This window comes from Malus domestica, chromosome 07 (genome assembly GCF_042453785.1).
Source record: "Malus domestica chromosome 07, GDT2T_hap1".
NCBI lineage: Eukaryota > Viridiplantae > Streptophyta > Magnoliopsida > Rosales > Rosaceae > Malus > Malus domestica.
The window spans coordinates 30,320,200-30,344,044 of NC_091667.1; the positions used below are offsets into that span (position 1 = coordinate 30,320,200).

General features: G+C 35.9%; 2 protein-coding genes across 2 annotated transcripts; one reads left to right on the plus strand and one right to left on the minus strand.

Moving 5' to 3' along the window:
• Nucleotides 1–5,154: 5,154 nt before the first annotated feature.
• On the plus strand, nt 5,155–9,171 carry LOC103432839 (xylan O-acetyltransferase 1-like). Its single transcript, XM_008371045.4, has 5 exons — nt 5,155–6,034; nt 6,122–6,293; nt 6,932–7,131; nt 7,231–7,389; nt 8,497–9,171. The coding sequence occupies exons 1-5, from the start codon at nt 5,325–5,327 to the stop codon at nt 8,843–8,845; spliced, it is 1,590 nt and encodes a 529-aa protein (XP_008369267.1). The 5' UTR covers nt 5,155–5,324; the 3' UTR covers nt 8,846–9,171.
• Nucleotides 9,172–9,801: 630 nt separating this feature from the next.
• On the minus strand, nt 9,802–23,624 carry LOC103432840 (anaphase-promoting complex subunit 1). The gene is made up of 37 exons (XM_029105939.2): nt 23,309–23,624; nt 23,111–23,174; nt 22,942–23,026; nt 22,553–22,839; nt 22,352–22,457; nt 22,109–22,269; nt 21,808–21,995; nt 21,644–21,713; nt 21,219–21,389; nt 20,566–21,053; nt 19,603–20,062; nt 19,063–19,401; nt 18,123–18,206; nt 17,698–17,790; nt 17,546–17,605; nt 17,192–17,290; nt 16,766–16,906; nt 16,370–16,450; nt 15,817–15,885; nt 15,501–15,572; nt 15,221–15,314; nt 15,070–15,152; nt 14,827–14,883; nt 14,623–14,700; nt 14,404–14,525; nt 14,171–14,331; nt 13,650–13,726; nt 13,463–13,573; nt 13,268–13,369; nt 12,994–13,134; nt 12,569–12,742; nt 12,129–12,192; nt 11,853–11,992; nt 11,614–11,771; nt 11,404–11,482; nt 10,960–11,058; nt 9,802–10,572 (listed from the first exon to the last, which is right to left on the minus strand). Exons 1-37 carry the CDS (start codon nt 23,536–23,538, stop codon nt 10,174–10,176), a joined length of 5,487 nt encoding a protein of 1,828 aa, XP_028961772.1. The 5' UTR covers nt 23,539–23,624; the 3' UTR covers nt 9,802–10,173.
• Between the last annotated feature and the right edge of the window lie 221 nt (nt 23,625–23,845).

The following is a 23,845-nucleotide window of genomic DNA, read 5'->3' on the forward strand; positions in this document are numbered from 1 at the left end:
AAATGATCAAACAGATAGGTGCCAAATGCCAAAGACTTCCCCGCATATATGCATTCAACGATCAAAGCGATATCAGATTACACAGCAGAAAAAAACTCAGAGAAGCAATATGTGCTTCACCTTATTTCGAAGACTCCTGTCTGATAGAACAACCAGTCCACCATCTTTCCCACCTTTCTTGAAGACTGTAGTCCAGCAACATGGTTTCGCAAGATCCACCTTCTGAGTGGAGTTACTGTCACCCTGGAATTAAGGTGGTTTCACTTATTCGTAAAAAGAGATATGGAGATGTTCAAGAATAACAACAAAGTAAAACAGCTGTGTTCGTTGATCTCTACGCAAAATATGCAGTTTTGCTGGTGGTGTCCTGCTCAACTTCGACTGTGTACTTCCGGAGTTGGCATGTGCATGATCCTTCTTAGCTTCAGTTATCTGAGAGACGTTCAAGGATTGCTTTGCACTTGGAACATCACATAACACATCACCATCCTGTGAATACAACAGTTCTCCCTATCAAATATGATCAACAGTTTCCGTGATTAAATCTTAAAATTCATAATTCTGACTCAATTAGCTTCCACTGTATCACGTCGATAATTTCTACCCCAAAAACGATCAAATTAACTAAAAAATTACCTTCTAACGAGATGTGAATTAAGAAAAAAAAAATATCTCAAAAATAAATGACAATTTGAACGGAATGGATGGAGCACCTGAATGAGATCATTTCGTCAGAAAAGTTAGACTGTCACGTAATAATGGCAATTCATTATTTATATTTGACCTAGCCACATATAAAAACTTAACTTGTCTATCATCCATAAAAATAGTTCCACGAAATTAGTCTTCATACATATATCGAACTTTAACGATTTGAACCGTTTATTTCTCAAGTTGTATATCTTATATCATCTTTGCAAAATATTAGCCAAATCGAAAATATTTAAGACATCTAATCGAGTTCAAAGAAATTAATGAATACTTTGTTATATAAGAAACAATGAAATTTTATCTGGATAATTAAATAAGCAAATGGTTTCGGATTGAATTGAATTTTTGCAAGGATGATCTATGAAACGAGACTTACAAAATAAACGGTTCGGATCGTTAAAATTCGATTCGGAGTGAACCCCACACCTAATCCCATTTCTTTCTTTTTTAATGAGGATCCATTTGCATAAAGGGTCCATTTGCATAAAGGGCCTATGTATATATATATATGGTTTTGCTTAAGATGAGCGCTACCTACAATAATTAATTAATTATAAATAAACGTAGTCAAAACATAATTATGCTATTTTGATCCCAAAAAAACATAATTATGCTATGTAAGCAAAGCATTAGTATGATAAATAGTTGGCAATAGTATGACAAAGAAGCGAATAATTAATCAAAGTTGTTAATATTGTTCATTGGTCTAACTTCAAATTGATGATGTCCCACGTCGGGCATTCGCAATGTTCTGGCATTAAAATCCAATTCATTTTTTTCACACCAAAAAGAACCTAATAATTTCCCCAAATTTCATGTTTTATGATTCTAACACGTGGATCTATCATCTATGATATCATAATTAGGTTTATAAAATTTTCTTAATAGAAGTGATTCTGATTCTCTTGTTCTACTTTTCCATCATGTATTAAATTAATCTTCATATGAAACAACTTGCGTTCATAAATTAAAAAATAAAAAGCTTGTGCTTTAAATATTAAAATAAAAATAAAAAACGTGGGTTTGATGCGTGTTTAGTATAGTAGTGACGGGCCATAGGAGATATAACTTCTGTTGAAAGGTGTATTAACACGTATTAAGCCCAAGCTGAAGGCCGCTAAGATGAAATTTGCACAGAAACTACGTATCATCTACCGAATAATGCGAGGTAGATCAATTTTATGTTCAAATTTACAAATTATATGATGTGCCACTAATAAAAATATAATATAATGTAAATAGAAGATCTTCCTAGTATAATTTGGGTTCAACTCCGGAAAATAGAATATTATTTTTTTAATATCCCACACATGCATGGAAATTGCAATCCTCGTATGCCCTTATAGGTTGTTTTGGAACTAACTCATCTGCAAATAGCTCCTTCAATGGTTCTTGTTTTAAACTTTTCATGCATATATTTTCAAATAAGCAAAATACTGACAACCCTACCATAACAAACTTTGGAGTCAAATTGACCCAATTTGTTAACATACCTAAAATAAACACATAATTTAAATATGGTAATGTTAGGGAGATAAATTTGCAAATCAAATGATATGTCGACATTTAAGTAATAGTCTAATTATCAATGTCCATATGTTTATCAAATTTGGTTTCGAAATTTAATCTCCCTAGCATTATCCATTTAAATATCCATAAATACATTGTACTACTTTTCTTCCGTATATTTTTGTCAAACAATAGAATGATTTTTCTTCTGTATATTTTTGGTCAAACTTTTTTTTGTTTTTTTGTAATTTAAATCTCAATATTTATTGTTCCAATTATTTTTTTCTTCTTCTGTATATGGTCATTGTATATTTAGAATTCCTCCAAAAGCCAATTGTTTCTCTTAAATCATGTTGGTTATGAACAATTACACCTGATAGGTAGAGCGAAGAATCGTAACTCCATAACTACTTAAGTAGGTTTACGACCCCTAAAGAAATATAATAAGTAGAGAACGAAGCGAACTAACTACATTCTCATCAAAAGACTAAATCCTTATAATAGCTTCTTTTTTTTTTTTAAATATATTTATGTAAACTTTATCTCCCTCAAATTTCAGGTGATGGCAAATTGTTACATTGCATTTGATGACCGACATCGTCCGTGGTAGAATTTGAGACTAATTACTATGTCCAGACACAACACAGGCATAAGAACTCTGGTGGGTTGCAAGTTACCTCGATCATCGACCGTAGTAGATGATCTTTAGTTGTCTTGTAGCTGTGTCATCACATTTTACATATAAAAATACCAAGTTCTTTCCATGTAAATTTTTTTAAATTTGTGACGTATTTTTTGTTTTTTTATGTTTATTCCTATTTGTATGAACTGACGTATAGCTGTAAATATCTGTGTTGAAGTGGTTTTGATGCTGCAGTTGGCTTTGGCTTGACTTGTAAAATAAGCAAACAATCCAACCATCGATCAAACTACCACGCACGCAGATCAAACTACCACGCACGCAGAGAGGAAGTACACACACACAAACACCAGAGAGAGGCGACGAAAAAGCTTTCCTTAGACTTTACTTTTCTCAAACATAAAGTCATTAATAATTTGGATTTGTTCGTCTAAACCACATCATTATGCCTTAATGATGCATCAACTCTACGCTTGGGCAGTTGAAGCTTTCTTGTTGGAGACAAAGATAGGTCACATGCATGTTAATTGCTATATTTTGAGGACTGAATTTTAAGGAATTCTATCTAATGTTAAATAACTCAAGATTTTCACAACTTAATGCAATGTTAGGGCTAGTTGAGTACACGCATGGACTAATTGTGGTCGTTGATGTTTTGTTGAAACACGCACGTGTTTTAACTGATCATGACCGTTAGATGTTATGCGTAGACTCACACATGGATTGATTGATTTTAATTGATGGCCCCACAAACATCGACGTCTAGAATCACTCTACCACACCTCCACGACTACTCGTGTTTATTTTTTACATTCCTATTGAAAAAAATTAAAATAAAATAAAATAATAGAAATAAACAATGTGTAGGAAAATTATTCATGTAACTTAATCTTATATGTGACTTAAAACATGATTAGGTTAACTTTTTTTCCTTATTTTTAATAAAATGATTAGATGACTTTGAGAATCACGATGGTTCATATAGTCATCATCATTTGTTGGTTGGGGCCTATTAGTTTTAGACTCCAAACTAGAAAACAAACGTTTGGTATTAGAGTGGGAAGTATAATGTTAGTTTCATTAGTTTGTTCATAAGCAAATGTTTTATCTTATTAAGACTTAGGGCCCGTTTGGAAGTATTTTTAAAATGACTGAAAGCACTTTTAAAGAAAATATTTTGGGGTCCAAACTGGTGCTTCTTGCAGGAAGCATTTCAAGTGTTTTTTTGTGATTCACTAGCATTTTTACTAAAAATTAGTTCCAAAAACATTTTTACTAAAAGCGCTCTCTATCATTTTAAAAGCACTTTTAAACCAATCCTTAATATTGTTTCCTACACACTCTACTTCCTCATCCATGACATAATAAGTTAAGAGCAAATTAATAGAATTTGGTTATATTTGTTGCCTACAATAATCTTTCTTCCTTCCATATAATCACCAAACTAATATTACCTAAATAAATATTGCTATATATATAATGTACAAATGTATTCAACGTGTGCCATACATATATACATGAAGTGGCATGTATATATGAATTTAATAATTTGCTACTCAAGCCTCAATCTAATGTTGAAAGCCAAAGCACACTATTACAATTTCAAACATAAAAATAAGATATGGACAATTTTTTTTTTTTTTTTGAAAGACTGGATATAACACCAGGCAAAACCAACAAAACAAAGAAAGCCCACCAGAGGGGCAAACGCAGCAAAACAAAGAGAAGGGTCGTGGCATTATTTGGTGAAAAGTGAAGGAGAAAAATGGACAACGCTCATAAATTCAAGAGTGGTGATGTGTACGCTTGTGTTTTCTTCTTCTGCACTATTTCTTTGTATTTGTCTATTATTTTTTCTTCGATTTATTAGTCCAAAAAATAAAAAAAATGAAAAAATATTTTCAAAAAATATGCGAAAATCATTTTTTATAATTCATAATGAGATTAAATCATTATATTAGCTTTGACTCTTGACAACTATAGACCTTCGTACGACCTCCAAACAACTGAGTGAAAGTTGAAGCTTCCCCATCAAAATCTATAAACAAAAGCAGATTATCTGCATTGGAGTTGAGTTTCAAATCACCACCACAGCCTGCAGATTGAGACCAACTTGGCAGAAGCTTTGAGATTACTTCTCTCTCTCTCTCTCGCTGTCTCTGTGGAGCCAAGTTTAAGGGAATTAGTTAGAATTGGTCTCTATTCAAATAGAAAATAAATAAGCAAGAGAGCAACTGAGAAGGACAATTGCCCTCCACCAAAAAGCCAAAAACCATTGTCTTGAAGACAACCACATTTCACCAAACACCCAATTAAACAAATCTCATTAATCTAATATTCCCTTGCTAAAATCCCTTAATTCTCTCTTAATCCACACGTTCATGTCTTTCACTTCTTTCTTATATTTTCCTTCTTCTTCCTCCCTCTCTCCAACTCCCTCTCTCTTTTCTACTCTCTCTCTCCCATGCAGCTACCTCGCAGAAAAACTCTCTCTCTCTCCGAATCTGCGGCAATGAAGGTACGCAAGAACAATAACCTCTCCATCTTCGTCGTCGTCTTTTCGGTCTTCCTCTTCGGGGTGTTCATGTATAATGAGGACGTGAAATCCATCGCCGAGTTTCCATTCTCGAGCCACAAAGCTCAAGAACTCCAGGAAGAACTCCAGTTGTCGAGACAGAGCGACCCGGTTCAAGAAACGAAACAGACCGACTCTGTTCAAGAAACCCACAACAGAGTGTCTCTGAGCTCGAGAACCCAACTGGAAGAAACCCATTTGGAGAATCACAATTCAGAGGAAACCCAGTTGGAAAATCACAACTCAGAGGAAACCCAGTTGGAGGATCACAGTTCAGAAGAAACCCAGTTGGAGAACAACAATTCGGATGAAACCCTAGAGCCGGTTGATCTGAAATCCATCGTCGAACAACACAAAGATCAGAAGATTGAATTGTTGGGTTCTTCTCAGGAAGAAGAGGAAGAGGAGGAGATTGAACTGCCGCCGGAAGATTGCGATTTGTTCAACGGAGATTGGGTTTTCGATCCCGCGACTCACCCCTTATACAAAGAAGAAGAATGCGAGTTTCTTACGGAGCAAGTGACGTGCATGAGAAATGGAAGGAAGGACTCTCTGTACCAGCATTGGAGATGGCAGCCCAGAGACTGTAATCTCCCGAAGTATGAATCTTTAACTGTTAATTACTGGTTTTAAATTTTGATTTCTGGGTTTTTGTTTAATTATGGTTTGGACTATTGTGTGATTAGGTTTAATGCGAGATTGTTGCTAGAGAAATTGAGGAACAAGAGGCTGATGTTTGTTGGAGATTCACTGAACAGAAACCAGTGGGAATCCATGATTTGTTTTGCTCAGTCTGCCGTTCCTCCCGGCAGGAAGAGCCTGGTGAAGAATGGCTCCCTCTCTGTTTTCAGAGTTGAGGTAAACATATTCATTTTTCTTCTTTACCTTTTCGTAGGTTCTATTCTTTTAGTGGATAAAATGATTTTGTAGGTTCTATTCTTTTAGTATATAAAATGACGTCATCATCGACCCACACCTCGAGATTTTCAGTATATAGCACGGTTAGGTACACTAAGTGTAATAATACAATTGGTTAGAAACATATAAATAAAAAATTAACAAATTGTATTAAGACACTTAGTATACTGAATCATATTTCCGGCATAATATAAAATTTCTCTCAAAACTCTTACAAAAGAATAAGTTATTGTACATTTTGATTCCCTCTGTTCTACATGATGGAAGAGTAGCCCTAAGGCAGTTTTTTCGAAGTTTCTCTCGTTATTATTTCAGTAAGGAGCCATTATTTTTTGTGAAAAAAATTAGAGTTCGAAACGTGTCTAAGAATTTTATATTTTATGATTTTAGTAAGTTATTTTTACATATTCATTGGACTTTATTTTACAGTTAAATAAACGGTAAGAAATCAAGCAGTGTTCATATCTATGGTGTAAAGATAATTTCATGTCTGGCATTGTAGATTGCTTGGCAGACACATATTTTGGAAACTATCTAAATATTGTTTGTTTTTGTTTTGTTTAATTATGTGGTTTTAGGACTATAATGCCACGGTGGAATTTTATTGGGCACCATTTCTGGTGGAGTCAAATTCAGATGATCCAAACATGCACAGCATATTAAATCGAATAATAATGCCCAAATCAATTAAAAAGCATGGTGAAAATTGGAAGGGCGTCGACTATCTAATTTTCAACACATACATTTGGTGGATGAACACTTTCAACATGAAAGTTCTGTAAGTAGCCAACTTAAACTTGCTCAAAAATTTAAAAAGTTAATTTCTTAGCAATTTCAAGAAGTTGATGTGTTTTTATTTGTTGTTTCGACTGAAAAGACGAGGTTCGTTCGATCAAGGGGCAACGGAATACGATGAGATCGACCGGCCGTGGGCGTACCGGAGAGTCATGAAAACTTGGGCTAAGTGGGTGGACAAGAACATTGATCCTAATCGGACCACCGTTTTCTTCAGCAGCATGTCTCCTCTTCACATCAAGTAATTTTCTCGCACGTTTTATTTAATTATTTTCTTATGCTTCAAAATGTGGAAACAGTTTTGTCAAAATTTGCATTTTTTTTGGGGAAAAAAACAAGACAACATAAAACAAAAGCATAGAAAATAACGTTCGACTAAAAACAAAACATAAATAATAACGACGAATTCTCTGCAATTACACAATTGAAAGTATACACAAGCACATGCGTACTAAAGAATCTTAGTTTAGTGCATATGTAGGTTTAGGTTGGGTGCATAGTTTCTTGCACTTGTTTTTTGCATCCGAAATTGAATCTTCCTCTTCATAAGAGTGGTTTAAAATATCGGTTGTTGAATAAAAGAACCTAAGTTTGGTAATTCTTCACGTGGTTCTTGTACCTAATTAACTAATTTGCAGTAGTTTAAACTTAAACAAACTTTAATGGCAACCATTTTTTTTGTCTTTTTACCCAAATTTTTCTTTCAATCATTAGCTTGTGAGGCAAGTCTACGCCTAGTAGATTTGTTGAGAAAGTGCATTTAGCTTTAAGGCAAAAATACCTGTCTTCTGTTTTTTTTTTTGGTTGTATATTTTGTAAGTGAATATAATATAATATAAGAATATCTGCATTTGAAATATGATGTTTAATTTTCCCTCATGCGTCCCAAATTTGATACTCTACGTTCTCTTGTAATAATTTAAAACCCTCTTTCTCCCCTAATTAATAATAAATTTAAAAAAAAAAATATATATATATATATAATAACATCCCTTAGGTGAGCGTGAGCTGTTGGGTGGTTGATTGTGGGTATGAAAATGAACCCCAAATCTTTGATTCGACCCTAATCTTTGGTTGGTTAACCACTACATATCTATTTCTAAATGAATAATCATAATATATGTCCTTTAATCCTTTCCACTTCCAACATAGAGGACACATGTTACATTATTCGTACAACAATTCTCACAAAAATATAGACTTCTGCATTTTTGTTCCATCTGATATGAAAGTTGTCTTAATCCAATAGTCGTACCAAAACTTTTCTCGTATTGACACATTATTTGGTGAACACAATTCACGAAGTCTGACTTTCTTCTAACCGCGATTGACCTTTGTGGTGTAATAGGAGTTTGGATTGGGACAACCCAAATGGCATAAAATGCGCAAAAGAAACCACACCAGTTTTGAACATGACAACCCCATTGGAAGTGGGCACGGACCGCAGGCTATTTGTGATTTCAAGCAACATAACAAAATCAATGAAAGTGCCCGTCTACTTTCTCAACATCACAACCCTCTCCGAGTTCCGCAAAGATGCACATACCTCAGTCTACACCATCAGGCAAGGCAAGTTGTTGACGCCGGAGCAGCAAGCCGACCCGGCCACTTACGCAGACTGCATCCATTGGTGCCTCCCCGGGTTGCCCGACACATGGAACGAGTTTCTTTACTCACGTATCATCTCCCGCTCTTGACACATAGGAAAATCCGTACACTCTGCCCCTTGTTGTTTTATAATTTTTGTTTTAATTTTGGGTCCACTATTTCATGTAATTTCTCTCCTCAGTTTTTACTGTCTTAGGAACTCTTGTTTTTTATTTTTTGGTTCTTTTATTCAGCCAATTTGACTAAAAGGTGAGAGCTGAATGAGGATGCTAATTTTTAGCCAAAGTCTCACAAAATTTGCTTAGGCTGAAAAGGGACTCTTTGATACCACCCCCTCCCCACAAAACCCGAATTGTAAAATTCATATTCCAAAAAATAATAAAGAAAACGCAAAACTGCATGTCCTCTTCTCTTATCCTATTTTTACTTCTAGTGTTGGAATAACGACTAAGTTCCCGATAATTTTCCTAGAGACTTTTGACGGTTAAATCTTGGTCACTGGCTCCTTGATCAAGAATCTAACGGTAAACAATTATGTTGGATACGGTACCTCAAGCATGCTGGAAAGGGAAATTTATTTGAACCCATAGAACTTCTTTCTACACATAGCTTACTCTTTACACATATATCATTATTAATTAACCCAACTGCCTAAACTAACCTCACAAACGCAATTCAACATGTAATTTATCTTTACACCCATTTCAAAGTTCAAAAACCAAACTAAAATGAAAAGAGCTCATGCAAAAACAATGAAACAAAGTATGTAGCTATTGTTGGTTTGGCTAATTAGAATTTAGATTGCAAAGCAAAGACTAATAGTATCAGTATGATATTATACGAACGCACACATGAGAAACTTAATTAATCCATGTTGTCAATAATTTAACTGTTAGAATCTTGGACTCTTGAATTAAGAAGTAGCTGTTTGATATGTAATCCAAGAAAAAAAAAACACGATATTATGGTTATGTAAATTAAGAAGTAGAATACTTGGTAAATGGTGTCCAAAAAGAACAAGAAAAGACTTGGCAGCGTTAGTATATGGCATATAAATTAATAATTCAACTCTTGCATAAATCGATTCATACTTTAGTCGGAGGATTCAAAACTTCAAAATCACCGTCCATCTGGAAAAAAGAGCTTGTTTTTCTCTATGAGAGCAAAACACCTCTAACAGCACCCTACTACCAAGACAAATAAAAGGTTTCGTATTTAATTGCGACATTTTACATATACCTACTTCAGACAATATACATGTAAGGTTCTGTAATGGGGAGGCTGCCTAGCAGATGAATGTGATATGCTCCACAGAATATGATTATCCAGGGCGGAAAGCAAAGAACAGATCATACCTTCGCGTCTAGAGACAAATATTCTGCAACGAATCTTCACCTTACTCTGTACAATCCATGCTTCATCTGCTCTCGTTAGATGAAAAGAGCTTATCTATCGCGGCAATAGCATTGATGTGAGTCCTCGGAAATAGTAGATGTAACAAAGGGACCAAAGTTGACGAGGACTTGAGCTTGGGCTTGACTTTCTCCACAGCCATCTTAATTACAGATGGAGCTGGTACACCGAACCACTGAAGGTACCAAGAGAGAAGTATCGAGCGTTTATCTCCGTGGAATTCCGCATTTGGCCACCTCCCAGAATACATATAATTACAAAAGTCGTCATTCAAGTCCTGAGAACAGTTTAGGAGCTCTTCCACCTGCTTCCTAAGACATGCTATAAAGTTGGACTGAACAATGCCGCCTCTGGAAGCAGTGGATCTTCCGCTTAACAAAGTCTCGTTGTAGGCTAGTGCAAGCTGCAGTCAGAAGGGGGTGGATGAAAATACAGTGCAACAAATTATGTCATTAAGAAAACAAAAGTTGATTATTAGAGATCGAGGAATGAATTAACAAAAGAAAAAAAGTTGATGCGATATCAATCATTTGCAAATTTAACTTGTTTTTCTTTCTTTCTCCAGTTATAGCAAAGTTACATATTCAACTCATCCTAATTCAATTATGATCACCTACGTTTTTTTGACCACTTTTTTTTTTTTTATAATGTGTTTTCTTGATCATTAAACAGGAAAACCATACCGATGTTCAACTCTAAGGAATTGATATAGTTTTTGGCATCATTTAATATGAAAAAGTTGAAATGAAAGTTATAACTAGGGCAAAGTGAAAGGTCAATAGAATACTACCTTAAGATTACAAATAGCAAGAGAGTCGGATAAAACAACAGCATCACTGGTAACTTGACCTGCCATTGATCCAATTGTCGTGTATAATGACAAATAGACCTGCATATTTTTCAGGAGATTGTATTAAGTTTATTATTAGAAGGGTAACTTTCAGAAACGGGAATATCTCGTAAGCATTGATTAAAATGAAAAGCTTAATCAGTTCGACTTCTACAGTTATAGTTGAAAAGCATAATCCCATATCACATTAAGAAAATGAAAGGCAAATGTCAGTTGCATTGAATGTGTCGCATCTAAATCATATCAAGATATACCACCCGGCAGGTACAAGCAGATTATAGCCCTTGTGGCATCCAACCATGCTGGAAGAACTAATTTCGGAATGCAAGGTTCATTTAAATGGAAGGCAGAGAAAATAATCTCATACGCATATTTTATGGTTACCTGTAAAAGAGCAGGTCTGTCCTTGCTCACACACTCAAATAAGACTTGCAAGCAAAATTCTTGGAAATTAATGTCAGATCTGCATATACATCTTAAGACTGGTTATTTCAAAGAAATTACATGGATAATGTCCAATCCCTACTGAATTCCAGACCACAAACTGGAACCAAAAGGCCAAAGAGAAAAATGCGAAGATAAACAGGTACTTACTTGCTCTTCCAGGAAGGGTCGCAGCAGAGTTGTGCAAAAGCAAGCAAGCTAGGATCAGATGAGAAGGTACCAACCAACTGGTCAACAGTAACAGAACCAGGTCCATTGTCCCCGCTTGGACAGGGATCACGTCCTTTTAAACTTGTCAAACCAAACACCTGAATCAAGAACAATTTGGTATCCACTCTGTCATCCAAATACATCACTAACATAATAACCAGTGGTAGAGAATTTTTTACCTTATGCATTGCCCGTGACAGCAGTGACTGACACCCTATGGGATCATCAATGTACGAACATGCTCCAACCTTTCTTTTGATATACACAACACCAGAATTAAATGGGCTATTCTTGTCCCCAGGGGTCCACCATGGTTCATCTGTTAAACAAAATATGGAATAAAGCAAAACATCACATAACTATGAAATTAAAATAGAGTTGACAGTTTGACTATCAAGAGTTAAAATCTCGGAAACAGAATAGATTAGCAAAAACAAGCAGAAACAAGTGCATACCTTCAGGGACAAGATCTATTATTTGGGGCCAATACCGAGGGCCACAAATGCGTATTGACTTCAACTGCAAACAGCAGAAAATCAAATAATCCGTTAACCAGTTTTCTGTGTAACATATATACAATAGCAGTCAGATTCATTCCAAGGTAATTAACTCACCACTTGAAGTCACGCAGGAACACTAAACCTACATAAATATACTATATTTGGCAGTCCATAAATGCTCAGGTAAAAAAAAAAACTCCATAATGTTTAAAACTGGTATATTTTATATAACAGTTTCTTCAAATATTTTTATATCCAAAAGGAGGAAAATTTCTATGCAGAGCTTAGATATTTCCCAAGCAAAGTCTCCTTTCATTTTATTTATATGGGGGAAGAGAGGGAAGCTGAAGAATTAATGATTTCCGACAGAGTTATTCTTAACAGTTGAAACTTACAATGTCACGTTCTGGTAGAAGGCAAGGCGTAACCTCACAAAAACTTGTTTCCGAATAATGTTCAGTTTCCTTAATAGTAACTTCAAGAGGGGCATACACAGGTAGACCAGTGTCAACATCAACTGTCTGGATCCAACGGGCTTCAGTTGCAAGTACATACAAGTGCCGAAATGCCTGAAATTACACTTCGTTCAGAAACTCAAGATACTCATAATCAGCAATTAGATATCATAGGGTGAAGAAGCAAGCACTTTCTATTCGCTCTTGACAAAAGCTGTCTGACCTAAACAAATATATTTTAAACGTGTTTCCCTCTAACTTTTTTATTCAAGGTCAATACTACGGTATAATCAATTATGAATTAAACCAATACATTTTTCAAAACCAATTATAGATGTATGTGATGCCTGAGAAAACCATTTGACCTGGAGGTGGCATCGATTATCACTTGGTCCAGTAGGCAATCGTGGATAGAGAGTAATCAGCAAAGCAGCAACTGAACTGTTGCTTGTTGAAAATGTCCGTGTTCCTCCCCCAAGGAACAAGAAACCAATTGCTAGGCTTACCTAGAGTGAACAGAAACACAAATGCAACAAAATTTAAATTGTAATAATGGGGATGCCATCAAAGAAATTTTGAGGAAAGTATGAACATTTCTAGAAGAATACGAGATCTAACGATAAGCAGTGGAAGACTTACAGCCATCTGAACACCATAATTAACATGTCCATCTGCAGAATTTCTGTTGCGGAGAAATCTCAACAGCTTAAAGGTTTGTAAATGTCCAGAACCAGCCATAACCTGCCATAGCACCAGATACTTAACTGCGCTCATACTAAGAAATAGTAGATACAAATACCCAAAAAAAAAAGTAGGAATGAAAAATCCAATTACCAGAGACAGGGAAAGAACAATGAGATGAAGACATATCTCCAATGTGCTTCGATCGACATAGTGAGACAATCCCTTTGGGAAGGTTCCACTTGTAGCAGAAACTGGCTTGATCTGCAAACAAAAGAAAAGTACTTATTACTAACGTATGGGTGGTTAAAAGTTAAGCAACATCATGCTAACGTCCAACCTCATTCAGAAAGTAAACAGCATAGCTGTAAAGTAACTCCTGAGCATTTGCATCCTTTGTACCAGCAAATCTCAACCCTGCCCATGATAAAGTTTTAATGGAAGATAAAATAAGAGACAAATATATGTTTAAAAGCTAATGAGTACTAAACTATAAAAGAACATTAGAAGCATATCAATTTGTTTGTAACCAAATGAAACAGTTATAACATAAAAAATAACTGAATCTGCTCAGAATCTTATTATTGAACAATTGGAATAAAAAGTTGCAGGAGGCACATCCTTTTAGCTTGCCAAAAAAGACACAGCATCTTATAACACATTCAATAAAAATGAAAATTACATCAATATCCTTCGAGTTGGATGCAACTACATAAGCAAATGATAAAAAAAGGTTGTACCCAGTGCACAAGGCTCCCGCTTTACGCAGGGTCTGGGAGAGGTGAATGTCGGCTAGCCTTACCCCCATTTATGGAGAGGCTGCTCCCAAAAAATCAATACCATATGAAAACCACGTCTTACCAAGGGAAATGCAGGCTCCAGCCACTATATTGACATATGCCTGCACAAATGCTTCAGCATCCATTTCATCAATATCATCAGTATCATCCCCAAGGCATTTGACACCATTTTTGACAATATCAGGAATCTGAGACTCTACCCAATCTTGGGAAGGATGAATCCTACAAACGATAAATTGTCAAATTATGTCTAAAAAGTAGTTATATAGACCCGGATTGAATGACCAGCAGTACCTGCTCCACATTATCAAATTTCGGGCAATGACACGAAGCATGATAAAATCAGGCCTCACATATTGTAACTCAAACTGTGTTTGAGGAATAGAGAGCTTAGACACAATCACCTGTGATTCAGTCTGTAACAGAATAGCGGTATGTGAGAAATTATCGTGCAGACAGATAAGCTAATTGGAGTGTACTTTTCAAATCAGTATCGTCTTTATTGGAAATTACCTTCAAAAACATTAAAGCAAGAGCAAGTGTGGCTCCAGGTGCAGTGGCATCAACATTGACTGCTGTTCCATCCATCATCTACAAGACAATATTAACATGGGGAAATGTCCATATCAACTGTTAAAAAAATGCAGACAAGTAGGTTAAAATAAAGACTGCTATGTAATGGAACGATTACAATTAAGCTAGTGTGAGAACCTCAACCTGTGCAGCAGCACGGCTGTGCTCATCGGCTGATAATATTGATGAAAGGGATCTATCCTGATGCAGGTGAACAATTAACTTTCATGTTAGAATAACCACAAATTCAATACTATGGTAGGATGAAATTCTTTCCCAAGACATTGGGGGCATAGATAAACAAAATGCACTACTGTTCAAACATTCGAAATTAAACATGACGAAAGATAACAGAGTAATGAAAGAAATATGGATTTAACACCATACATTGTTAACTTCTTTTCCACCAATATAATGGAACAATTTATCAACCATTGTGTCCATGAAACCAAGAGCATCTTCTCCCCGACCTTCATTAAACATCCATCGTTATGACCACATTTTGAAATAATTGATATAAACATTTAACTGTCCATACCCAATGCAACAAGACCCAATGAAAATCCTGCAGAAACAGCATAACCCTCCCTTTCAAGAACATTATCCCCTGCACTTCTACGTCCTATTTCCAACTGTAAAATGCAGCATATAACATATGAAGTCAGATCCAAAGGCATCTTACAGCCAAGATAAGATTGTACGGATTAGTATCAATCACCCAAAAAGTTAAAAAACAGAATAGCATAGTATCTCATGCAATGCATAATAAAATATATGCAAACTAGTGGAGCAACAAAAAAATGAAAAAGAGAGCAAACCAAGAGAATCTGCATTGTTTGTGGATGTGCTGATCCTTCATAAAGAAGCCCAACTGACATTAGACCCGCTGACTGTAACGACAAAAGAATCATTATGTAAAACAAGATAGGAAGTTGAGGAAAGTAAAATTAGTAACTATAGTAACATAGTACACTAGAACAAGAAAAACAAGTAAAAGATATATGTTCATAACTGCAAGTTTTCCAGTAGAAGGTGTGGTTTGAGTCGTTTGACATATATTTGGAAAACAATATCCTACAGATACATAAGAGACCTATTCTGAAGGTAATATAATAACAATAGCTCAGCAGATACCTGCAGAAGGGTTGGTAACTCTACTTCACTTGCAACTGGAAGTCGAGCAGGTATATGAAAATAAAGAACCTGTAATGAAATTGTAAAAACATAAAGTTACACCACAAACAGCATACGCATATGGATACAAAATTAAGAGAAAGGAATCCGAAAACAACTACAAATTTGAAAGAAATAAATTAACCATGCAACTTCAGCTTAAATCATGCTCAACTAGCATGTTCAAATGTGTCCTTCCTCCCATTTAAATAAAATAAATTTATGTTCTGACTCTCTAAATATACTTTTAATATACTGAAACAGCCCACTGCACAAAAAGTACATACCAAGGAAATGATACTGGTTAAAGACAATCTAACTTAGTAACTATTGAAAAGATTACAAGTTAGTCCACTCTCCAACTTATGCAACTATAATGACAATCAACAATCAGAATGCAAGATGAATGATATTGAAATTTCTCAGTGGGAGAGAGAGGGGACTGTAAATATTATTTTCAACACAAAAAGCAACAAAAGTTGCACACAGGTTCTTTAAAGGCATAAGTCATTACCTTAGATATTGCTGGTTGCATAGTACCTCTGTAAGAAGCTGCCAGGCCAAGCATCATACCAACCGTTGTGGTCTCATGTTCCTAAGAAATTGAAGTGTCGAGTAAATCAGGCACTAACTGGAGAACTACATACAGAAGAGAAAAGAAATGGTAACTAGGGTGGTGGCAATCAAGAAGGAACAAAAGGCTAGGCAGTCAACATCTCTCTCTCTCTCTCTCTCTCTCTCTCTCTCTCTCTCTCTCTCTCTCTCTCTCTCTAAGAATTTAAAAAGAAATTCTGACATTAAGATCCTCCTAATTAAGAGGTTTTAATCTTGAGGTATCAAAACAGGTAACAGCAACTCAAGGGCATTACAAAGAAGATAATAGATAACTAAAAGTCACGGAATACATCACCTGATAAAGATACTGATATATGTCAGTAATAGTTAAAACACGAAGATAACCATGTAATCCCAGTGCAAGGATAAGTCCAGCATGAATAGCATTTGGCTCCTCTGGTTTGTTATATATTATCCACATTCTTGACATTTTCCCCTGGAATGATAAGCCAAGAGAAGACAGAAAACTCAAGAAATACCATATAAATATTTAAAATTTATATAGAATATGTTGGAGGAATGAAGAGTAGCATGATGTTATATTCGATATCTAATGGTAAAACTAAATGGTAAGACATCTATGTAGAGATTCATGGCAAAGCAATACATACAAAAGCACAGATCAAAAAGATATTAAAAATGGAAGTCATAATAAGGAAATTATTAGTGCTATATGTCCTAAAAAAAAAAACAGAGAGAGAGAGAGAGAGAGAGAGAAAACCTGAAGAGGAGCCAGCCTTAGTCCAGCGGCAACAGCATTGTTGAATTCAGGCCAAGATTTGATTTCTTGTATATTCTTTACATTTGGGTCCAGGTTAACCTTTCATAGAAAAACATAATATGCATGGGTAACAGACTGTACCAAGATGGTAATTCTTTTTGTTTTTGTTTACAAGACTCAACCTATCATTTTCAAATCAGAATCATTTATAGTTATCATATACTGTTCAATGAAAGAGTAATTTACCAAAAGTTGTCGTAGCAGAGGAGATAAAAATCTTTGAAAGAGAACTAGAAATACAAAGAATATGGCACAAAAGAAACAAAATTGCTAAAAGAGCAAATCTGAACATACAGTTGCATTTTGCTGGGCAGGTAACCGACCTGCTAAAACAAGCTTGGGGACTGCAAAGGCCTAGAAAATTGGTGGTGGGGGAAGGAGAATCTTGTTAGCATACTTCAAGCAATCAACGTATAGAAACACAAGGACCAAAGAAAAAGAGGTACCTCTGTCAAAAGTGTATATATGGTTGCAAGAGTGAATGCCCCACGACCAAAAGGAAGGGCGGTGGTCCTTTGTGCAAGGTGCCATAGCTGGGCCTTTACAACAAAGAAAAAGACAGTAAGAATATGCAGAGATGGCATTAATAAAAATTGTCTGTCCACTGAGCAACAAAAGGGATATCAAAGTGTCCAAAAATGTATCTTTTGGTTTGGCAGAGGGGGATCAACTATGAACCTATGATAGATCAGACGTTTTTATCTTCTCAAGTGAGCATAAACGAAAATTTACTTCTACAAATTTAGATGTGCTGAGAATGCACAGCTGCATTTCTTCAATGGCTGTTTTAACTTTTAAGTTTATTATCATTAGCATTTCAGTTAACAGAACAGCAGCATATGCAAAACAAGTAATTAATAGTAAGGTGTACCTGTTGGAGGTCCTGATCAGAGGCACTAGGATTAACAGATGTTTGAATTGCCACAGGTCTTGCTGAGCAGAGGAGACGTCTAACCTGATAGAAGTAAAACTCGCTTTCAGACAGGCATAGTACAGTTCAATTCAGGAGATACTCCAGAACACCAATAACAAAAAAGACAAAATCCAACACAAAACAGGTAGATACAACCCAACGAACCAATCAATAATTGATGCTGAATAATAACAGAACTCTATAATCATCGATTGTGATTAGAGTCTGAAAGACGAAAACCTTAGAGTCACCTGCATTAACACTCCAACCGCATAGAGGTAGAAACCATTGGTAATAATCACAGTAATCCCTGATGTCGGTAGGAAACAGAGCAAGCTTTACAAATTTTAGGCATTCTGTACAAACTGTGCCCCATGTAGATTATACATATTTAATAACTGGATACCTTAGCAATGGCAAGGCTCAAACTTACTCAGATCACACAGACCAACCCAGTAGAGAGGATTCAAATTAAGAGAGAAGATTAGATTTAGAGCATAGTTTCATGCATTCTTACAGGTACTCAAAATGGCAACAGAAACTAATCACCAGAAAAGTTTCCTGCCGCATAACCAAACACATTGAAGATAGCAGTGGTACATGAATACAACAAATATGAGAAAATGAAAATCTTCAACAAGTTCCACTCAAAACTCTACACATCAACAATTTCCATTATGACCTTTTTACATCTAAGGTGTAGCCACATGCTCTTCCTTCACACCCAAAAATATATATTAGCCATATTAGCTTTGTCAGTAGGTTAAAGGGGAAAATGACAAATACACTTACATCAATAATTACTATAAACACAAGAGCAACCACTCCATCAAAATACTGTGAGCCTAGTGATAGCATGTCAAAATGGCCAATTAAAGTAAAAAGAACTAAAATTCACCTCATTCAGTCGTAAATCACGACCATAGCGCAACTGTGTGCTAGTGTTGAAGATATGCTCCATGCCATCAATCATAGATCCATCAACAGAATCTGCATCTTCAAACTTAGTATTCTCCAATCCAGTTGTATCAGAAACTGCAGAAGGAATTGTGACTGGATGCAAATGTAGCATGTAAGGTGCAGACATAGAGATTAAGTTCACATTAGTCTGTGTTTCAATTTCCTTAGATTTGCACGATCGTTCAAGACATGACAAAGCCAAATCTTCCCGACCAAGAAGAACATATGCAGCTGCAGGCCAACCAGTGGGAGGAGATTCCCGGCACTTACCCAGTGCCTATAGAACACACAAACAAAGGATTCAGTTGATAATGAAAATTGATAACTAGGAAATCAATAAGGAGACCTAAGTAATATTACAATACTGATACCAAAAAAAATAAAAAATAAAAATAAAAGTAAAACTCTTTCAGATAACAGTAAATTGCCCAGGGGATAAGTAAGTGATGCTTAACTAAGTGAATGTAGCAATTCTTACATGTCGCAAAGGAAGAGATACACCAGAAGGCAATGAGTCAAGCTGTTGCAGTCCAAACTTTTCCCCAACCATTGCCAGAACTGTGAGTTCCTCATTTGTGCTGTATGATCCAGTGGCAATATTACAGTAAACACCAGATGACAGTTGCTTCCCTAGGTGTTTAGCACCAGATAACAAACTATAAAATGAGACTATCTTCCGGGCCCAGCTTACAACAGAATTTCCATCTTTACGAATCAATGGTGGAAGATCATTAATACTAGCTGAATTATATCCATGTAGCAAACAGTTTTCAAGCCATCTGAATAAACTTGGAGAAGTTTCCTGTGAAAACGATGTTTCACATATTCCAACAGTTCCAGAAAGGCCAGGAAAGTCACGAATGTAATGGTCCACATAACTTTCCTTACCCAGAAACTTAGCAATATTGCATAATAGAAATCCCAGAAGCTCCAAGTCCCTGAAAAAAAATTTAGGAGAAAATTTAAAGCAAATTAAAAAAATAATAATAAATAAATAAAAACACGAGTCAATAACTATGTGTTTGCAAAGTTACAACTTGCACCATGACAGATTGCAGATTAGTTAAGTATAATAGCTCAATATGAAATGCCCATAGAAACAATCAAGTATCAAAGAATGAAACCCTCCGGTAAACAATTAACAAACTGAAGCGTTATTTTAGTGCTGACGATCTTAAGGATCCTGCACTGCTTAGCATGGAAAGCATACAATAACGGTCTTGCAAGGTAACGCATCAAAAGAGGCACTCCACCTAAACTATCAATTTTCACAAAACTTTAAGAAGGTTCATCCAAGGTCACTCAATCACTGCACCTCAAGTATATGCAATCAATATCATAATTGCAAAATAGTGCATAACGCTAAATAACTAAAAAAATAAAATATTAGTAGTAATGATAAAAGTTAAAATACAACAAGATTACAAAAGATTAAACAAACCTTTTGCGAAGACTGTTCAGTTTCAGGCTCTCATATACTGCATGCAAACAATGTAAACTCTCCATCAACAGCTTTGGATAAAATGTTTTATCTGACCTTGTTGTACCATCTGAATTTATCCGAGAGGAGTCCACTCTTCGCACATTCAATGATGTTACTGAAGAGTTTTCAGTAATAAAGTTATGTTTGCAGAAATTGATGTGAAATTTACTGTGAATAAGAAACTCCCAAGATGACTGAGGCATTGGATTTGAAATCTTTTTAGAAGTGGCACTTGATCCACACATTTCCATTATAATGCTACAAAAGGAGTCCCATTCCGAGTGAACACTAGAATCAGCTTCTGCTAAATAAGCAAGGTCACCATCTTTCCAAAGCAGACTAAGAAAATGGCTATAGAAACTGGTACTTAGTCCCTCAGCCATGGCTGTGATGCAATCATTTGCCAGGGTAGATGCAGGGCTTCTACGTAATACACACCGAAACATCTGAACAATTTTGAAAAAATAAGACCATAAAATAGCTGTCATAGCAAGTAACTTAAATTGATAAAGAAATCAGCAGTCACTACAATTATCGAGAATAGCGCGTGTTTACATCAGAAGGTATGTGGACAGCAGTTTGGCTCAACAATAAACATGGAAACCACTTACCTTCCCATTATTTACAGTAACATTGATACGCCCCTCAACAGCATCGACCAATCCTATAACCTTCAGGCCCTGAGTAACAGAAGTTGTTTCTGGAAACTCTAAATTATGTGAAAATCGGCCTTCACCAAGACAAGAAGGCAACATATACCTACACAGGCAATGTTTCCCCGACTGCAAAAACAAAAAAGGTTGATTGCATAAATGTTGCACACTTATGCCAGAGGTAAACACAACATTATAAAGATATTGATTAAACATAAGAAACGGTAAAATAATAGTTTCTCAATTGATCGATTCATTACTAATAGAATGGAAAGCAAATTGGAAATTCTATTTCCCGGTACTATTTGAACCATTAGAGAGAATGTGAACAATCTATTAACAATGATTCAACTGATATAAGCTACCAAGTTGGTATAGCTTACATAGAGAAGAAGGACATTTTCAGGAGCCAGAACAAGCATGTCTGAATATGGCAGCAGTCCCACTTTCGCCCTGGAAAAGTTAATGGAGAAAATCATGTTCATATAATTGTTAAACAGACTTGGGAAGAAAGGAAAGGGAAAGTAAACATGAAATGAAACCATACCTAGGGCGGGTAACAATCACAGGTGCTGCTGCAACTGCAGGTATGCTCCAGCTCATGTCAGGTTTAATGTCAAAGATAATTTCATTATTTATCTCAACGCTTTGAAGCCTTACACACATCAATTTTTTTTGTTCTTGATGAAGAAAACAAATAATAGGAGCTGCATCATCATCAGTCGCTAGAAAGACCTAAAATATAGTTTACAAAATCAGATGAAAGGAAAATTCACATGACTTAATTAAGGTTTATTTTAGATACTGACTTAATTGATGTTTGAATAAAATGAAAGAAAAAAAAGCACCTTACAAGCTGCTGTGTGGGCACCCTTGCCTTGCCATATTCTACGAAATGAGAATTGCTTTGCTAGAACACCAGCAGGAACTGCATCTACTAAACTAGCACTTGCCATTTCATGGTTAGAATTACTGGTTTCCGCAACCCACACAGAATGTTGCATCCTTCCTGCATAGAGAAGTGGCAAGATTATATATTAATTTAACCCCAAAAAAATGCAAACGGGGAAGTAACTTGGCATATAAGGAACCTGTATTATATGATGCCATAAGAGGAATTCGATCACTTGTCCAAATAGTAGTTTCATCAAATTCCTTCATTAAGTTCAGTTTTCCTCTTTCTTCAATATAAGCCAACTGAAATATTTTCATTAAAAAGACACGCATCAAGAAAAATACAAAAGAAACAAAAAACAAAATAGCAAAGCAAAGTACAAAATTCAATAGCGTACGTGTGGTTCTTCTAATGGATCTTTCAAAATCAGATGTGAGGACACCGGGCTTGTTTCTCCCTTGGCGATATGGTCAAGTGAAGTCACAAAATTGACATTATGCTGTGGACTATGTCCACTTTCTCTTCTAGGACGAGGGAGATCTCGTACGCCAAACAAAGTAGTCGAAGATGAAGAAGGAGCATGTATAGTTGAGTTCACTTCAGCTGCCTGCTGAAGTAACAAACCAAATGGAAGAGGCCATACCGATGTGATGGTTCGAGAAAGAGGGACAGAGACTACTTCACCTATTGGACAACAAACAAAACAACATATTTTGTTCAATCTTTTCAGGAATTTATCGCCAATTAAGTTTCAAAATGGAGTAAAATATCTACTAGTTTTCGCACCTGATGTGTTGTAGATTGTTAAACAAGCAACTTGTAAAACGCATAGAAGCGCTTCGGTCATATCCCCCAAGCGACACCAGCAAGCCTGGATTTATATATACAAACAAATTTCCATTACCAAAACAAATGTATATCACCAGAAAAGCAAATTCAGGAAAAATGTATGTACCGTGATTACTGGAGACGGCAATGTGAATCTCTTAAACACTCGCGGACCAGTTGACCATATTATCCTGTTACATTACGGCAAATATGTTTCAGAATTCCACATCACACTCACTGCATTTTCAATTTTAATTTAAATTCAATTTTCTACTCCATTTTCCGAGCAACCAAACAGAAACAAAAAAAAAATTGCAGAAATTACCGATTTCCTCGAATGAACAACTCGTGATCGCACCGATCGCTCAGCGCGGAGGCCGAAGAGTCATTGTCATCCGTTTCGTCTAGTTCTCGGACGGTTTCGGGGTCAAAGAGGAAGTAATCGTACTTGTCGGTGACGTTATCGGCGGGCTTACCGTCGAGAGCTTCGGCGATTAATCCGAACGGCTTGAACTCGCCGAGCACCGTGAGGCGGCGAACGGCCAACGGCGACATTTAGAGGGGTTAGTGAGAGATTGAGCTCAGTGGACTGAGAGACTGTCTCCCGCTCTTTTTTTTTTGCTGTGTATGGTGAATAACGGGTGGGAATTTGGGGAGATTGGGGTTTAAACCCTAGAGTTTTAGCCGTTTGGTTGCGTGGACAATTTTGTTCCAGTGAAGCATAGGAATATAATTGTTCTGGCTCTGGTTAACTTTATATTGATGGTATGCTGAGTTGGATGTGTCCGTTATTCATTATAAATTCGCGGCATCATCTCGTTACGGAGAAATTATTAGATAGTATTGTACTAACACATCATCT

Excerpts from the sequence above, each read along its gene's own strand:
- LOC103432839 (XM_008371045.4), top strand. The coding sequence starts at position 5,325 with ATGCAGCTACCTCGCAGAAAAACTCTCTCTCTCTCCGAATCTGCGGCA. Across the intron at positions 6,294-6,931 it reads TCTCTGTTTTCAGAGTTGAG|GACTATAATGCCACGGTGGA; the intron begins GTAAACATATTC and ends ATGTGGTTTTAG. Across the intron at positions 7,132-7,230 it reads ACTTTCAACATGAAAGTTCT|ACGAGGTTCGTTCGATCAAG; the intron begins GTAAGTAGCCAA and ends TCGACTGAAAAG.
- LOC103432840 (XM_029105939.2), bottom strand. The coding sequence starts at position 23,538 with ATGTCGCCGTTGGCCGTTCGCCGCCTCACGGTGCTCGGCGAGTTCAAG. Across the intron at positions 21,054-21,218 it reads TTACTGTAAATAATGGGAAG|ATGTTTCGGTGTGTATTACG; the intron begins GTAAGTGGTTTC and ends AAAATTGTTCAG. Across the intron at positions 12,193-12,568 it reads TTCTACCAGAACGTGACATT|TTGAAGTCAATACGCATTTG; the intron begins GTAAGTTTCAAC and ends TGCTGTTTGCAG.